General features: G+C 39.6%; 1 protein-coding gene across 1 annotated transcript; it reads right to left on the bottom strand. All coding sequences in view use genetic code 11, as the record gives it.

The window, feature by feature from the left end:
• Positions 1-347: 347 nt before the first annotated feature.
• EGR_00119 (Steroid receptor seven-up, isoforms B/C) lies at positions 348-3,058 on the bottom strand (the record flags this gene model as incomplete). The annotated part of the gene is made up of 4 exons (XM_024489368.1): positions 348-859; positions 929-1,166; positions 1,276-1,532; positions 2,740-3,058. 4 exons carry the CDS (start codon positions 3,056-3,058, stop codon positions 348-350), a joined length of 1,326 nt encoding a protein of 441 aa, XP_024356046.1.
• Positions 3,059-4,721: the final 1,663 nt, after the last annotated feature.

The raw sequence follows: 4,721 nt of genomic DNA, 5'->3' as shown, positions 1-4,721 counted from the left end.
CACGGTAGTGATAAAAAAATGCTTCTCTTGAAAAGCCCTGCACTAGCATCTTCTTAGATCATATCACCTAAATGGGATATGTAAAATTAAACTTAGTATTGCGTTGTTTTGACATTTAAGTGGAGGTGATCTGTGCCAGGTACTCAGTTCCACCCCCTGGTAACGTTCCGGATTAACGCATAAATGCCTCCAGCTATTTTGCATTCGAAAATCTCCCAAAATCATTCGTTCCATTCGTAGTATACGGGAACCATTTTAAAAATGCAAAACACAAAGAGTCATTATGTAGAGGGCCGGAATGGCATATTTTTTTGTACATTTACAGACATTGAAAGTAAATAATGCTACTAAACTTTCGAAGCAGGGGTACCATTTAAGAATCGTTCTCTGAGGGCTCGGCAGAATGTTTGGAAGGTAGGCTGGTGATTCATACCAAAGGCCTGATTCTCCTGACGATACTGCAAACCATAATGTAATATGTTGGAGGTATCTGAGGTGGTAATATCCAGCCGATCTAAACGAAATTGAGGAGTTGGTTGTTGATTAGGTCTTCCACCTGACGGAGAAGAAATGACGGGGGTGGGGACACTCAGGACGTGATATCGCATTCTGCTGAAATCTAAATGTGAGGTAAGTGCTCTGTGTATCTCCAACTCCAGGGGGTAGTCCTTTGGAGATAAGACCTGCACAAGGCGTGACCTGAGGCTCGTTGTCCTTAAACCAATCCAACGCAGAAGAATGTACCCTAGTCGACTGGGCTGATTGTTAGACATGGTACAGTGCAAATATTCCTCTAGAGCAGCCTGTATCTCTACTTGCGCATATTTGATTGGAGTGGGATCCGTCAGCTGATCTAAATCTGAGACAAAGGGGGGCAGATTTCAAGGATAAAATCCCTCAGGTAATGTTTCACAAAAAAAGCTAAAACACTTGCCTACGTTGAAGAAGAGCATTGCCTTCAAACATGCGCATTCAACGAAGTTAAGGTTTAGTGTAGTAAGTTGGTTAATATTTTCATACAGTTTCCTCAAATTTAACTTCACATTTTCCCCATCATTGCGCTGATGGAGCTTCAGGAGATCGATTCCGTAGTTCAGACGCTGAGATAGCGTTAACAGAATAATGTCGCACAGTGCATCGTTTAGCAGTGCCATTTGGTCGACCTTCTGAAAAAAATTGTGGCAAATTTAAGCACATGATTAACCATAGAGTTACCGTGGAATAAATATGTGGGAATTTTAGCATGGGCTTGAAAATTACGACCACCATTCTTACGTGGATGTTATTGAAGAAGGGTAATTGTTTTGCCCACCTCACGTAGTGAGTGGCAATAGCTGCAGTGCTGGTAAAGGGGGAATCAAAGGCCTGCTCGGCGTTCAGTAAAGTGGAAATCAGTTGAAGGGCAGAACGTGTCTGCGCCGAGTCCATCGATGGTGCCCCAATTTCTGAATCGGGAGAAATCTCCCCACCTCGGCGGTCAAAGGTACGGAAGTAAGGATGACTCACTGCAGACAAACGACCCCGTTGAACGGCTTGATGGATAGAGGGTATAATTTTTATTTATTATGGCTCATTGTAAAGCTCATTGATATCTTTGACCACCATGAAAAGTTTTCTTAGGGCATATACACTGCGTACAGATGTCTTGAGGCATCAAAGTGGCATAAATGAGCCTAAAATTCGTTTACGCTTACAAACCTTAAATAAAGGCTACGCTATAAAATGAAATCGTTGAAAGTTTGGATTGAGCATACATTTCAGCAAGGTCTAGAAGTAATATAAGAAACTTCTACTGAGGTATACCTTTTACGATTGAAGAAATCAAGTACAAAGTTTGCCATAACATTTCGTTGCACCCATCGCAAGCACGTCCAATGAAAAGGAACACTTATTTTGATTCTTCCCAATTTCGACTGTTTAAATTTATGTAATTACGATGTAAAAACTAGTAAACGAGATTAAGTAAATGGATTCTGTTTTGTACTTTGTACTTTATTCAATATTCATTTAACGGTAATAAATCCTGAAACAGAAACGGTAAAATTCTATGGCTCATTTACTAAATTGATATTTTCACACTTTGGGCCTGACCCTTCACTTAAAATACAGCAGTGACAACTGACGCAACCACTTTAACTAGGACTGGCATTCTGACAAGCAAGTCAAATTAACTAGGCAGAATTCCTACTATTTGGCTGTTGTTCCTCGAGCGAAGCAGGTTTGGCAGGTCTGATGAAAGAAGGGACTATAGCCACACTAACTAGCTGATCCGAAAGAGCATGTGTCTGAAAACCATTATCGATATTATAGCTGGAGCCAGAGTGCTTGGCATGAGTTTAACGCTCTGAATTGCTCGTAAAAACTGAAGAAAAAATTCAAAACACTTCATCAGAACTTCGTACAAAAAGGAAATCCTTCATTTATAAATAAATGATAATGTCGCCTACCACCGAAATTATAAATACGCGCTTAGTCTAATGGGATTCCAGTGCACCGTCCCTAAAGGTGTTCGATTTATTTTCCTTAGTAAATATCTATCCATCAGATACAGAGGCTCAATTATGCTAGAGATTAGAATGGAACCATGCTATTGTAATTGCAATTCAATGACACCGAAGGTCAATTGCAAATCTGCTGTTTCTGACTTAACACAGATGATAATCTACATTATTTAGCAGAAAAAAAATAGTAAGGAAGATAATTTAGAAGAAAATAAGGATAAAATTCATAAAACGATACCTTCTTTATGCATTCCCTTTCTAAGGCACTTTTGAAAGCGGCAATACTGGCATTGATTTCGATGGTGTAGGTCAATGAGACACTGACGTGCTCCTCGACAGGTGTAAGTCAATTGGCGCCTCACGGAGCGCTTGAAGAAGCTCTTGCAGCCCTCACAAGTAAACTGACCGTAGTGTTTTCCAGAACTCTTGTCTCCACACACCACGCAGTCACAACTCGCCGATTCCCCTTCTCCCTGCTTGCGCCTCACTACCCCCACCACATCAAGCGCGGGCTTAGGCTCGCCGTTCTTTCGAGACTCTGCCCTCTGCGTACGCATGTTCCGCAGTAAAGGGGTAGAGAAGAAGTTGGTCTCAGCTCTTGGATGAGAATGATTCACCCATAGGTTCGGAAAGAGGAGATTTGGAGGCTGGAGAAGGGTGAAGCAAGTAAAATCATTTCTGCCGTTTTGCATTTCGAATGCATCAAAATTACTATCACTCACACGCATACGGTCATGCGCTTAGGTTAGTGTGTACAGAAGATAAAGAAGAAAGTGGTCTATCGCTCAGGTGCTTCCAATCACGCATAGTCACGACCCGGATTGTACGTGTGTGACCTTTCAAGGCTTTGGCAAAAGCCTATGTGGTAATTGGCTCGCGTTCAAATAACTCTAGCCAATTAAATTTCAGTGCGCGTTCGTGTACCTGCGAATGTACGATTAACGTGCTGCTCCTGTCTGATTAACTAATACACTACTAAAACAATGACCACGAAGCTCCGTTGATTGTAACTTAAATCAAAGTTGTATAATCCTGATGTATTTATTTCTTTGTCCATTCAAGTTTATATGTCGATAAAAGTGCTGGCTTTTGGTGAAAATGAGTAAGCGAAATGACATGAAAGATAAAATAAGATATCTCGAAACACCTTTTTTGAGGTTATATCTGGTCTTTGTGAGTACGAGTCCCGTTAAACCAGTTAGTGCTTGGGCAGCAAGTTCTTATGCCTAATAAAGTATTAAGAAATATTGGAAAATCCAAATAAGGCGTAAAACATTAACAGAAATGGCTGGAATTTTAAAACGACACAATAAGAACATTGATATTGGTAATTACACTAAATAGTAACCTTATAACATCTTGCACTTGGCACCAAGCTGCCACCACCATCACGTTTGTCTTCTAATGGGCTAGGATTGTATGAATTTGGTAATTCCCACCGCTTGTTTTGGAAAATTTTTACAATTTTGCAAATAATCATGTTCATTCCATGGAAATTTGTTAATACTACTACTGAAGTGATGGGTAATCTCATCTCTCTTTACAGTTCTTATTATACAAATAATGTTCCTTTTCTATTGCGTTAAATTCTATAAAAAGAGAGTGAAGTACTTGCTAGTAATGGCCCAAATAAAGCTGGGTTCTGCTAGAGTTTATCTTAAAAATTTAACGGAAAAAAATTACATGAATTGTGCATGTTTGGTTTTGGAGAAATGGTTGTCCGCACAATGATGGGTGGGTTGACACTTGCTCCTTTGAGTAGGGTAATCTTAAAAGGAAAAAATCCAAAAAAGAATTATTTACAGATTTAAAAAACTTGTTTTACCACTGATTCGAGATCGGGAACGGTCGAACTTGAGAACGAAAGTAGGCTACCTTCGGTATAAATTTTTTGGCGAAACGTTAACTTAGGGTGGTTATTTTTGGTCAGTAGGTGTAGACGTAATTCGATGAAACGTTAAGAATGATAAATTAATACATCTGATGAGCAAGTGTAAAACTGTGAACTCGTCTGTAGTGAGAGAGCTTTTAACTAAACGAAACATTATAATCTATTGGATTAAATTGCAAATATTTATGCGTTTGACCTTTCAAACACGAAAAGGTGATGGGAACAGAAAATAGCCTATCCTGCTTTAAGAAACCATGAGACGTAACAAACAGGCCTAAAGGAAAAAAAGTTTCTGACTACAAAAATTGGGGACCACATCGCTTTAGAAA

The sequence above is a fragment of the Echinococcus granulosus genome, assembly GCF_000524195.1.
Source record: "Echinococcus granulosus chromosome Unknown EG_S00001, whole genome shotgun sequence".
In the NCBI taxonomy this organism is placed as follows: domain Eukaryota; kingdom Metazoa; phylum Platyhelminthes; class Cestoda; order Cyclophyllidea; family Taeniidae; genus Echinococcus; species Echinococcus granulosus.
The sequence above is the reverse complement of the archived record's forward strand: the minus strand, read 5'-3'. Positions and strand labels throughout refer to the sequence as shown.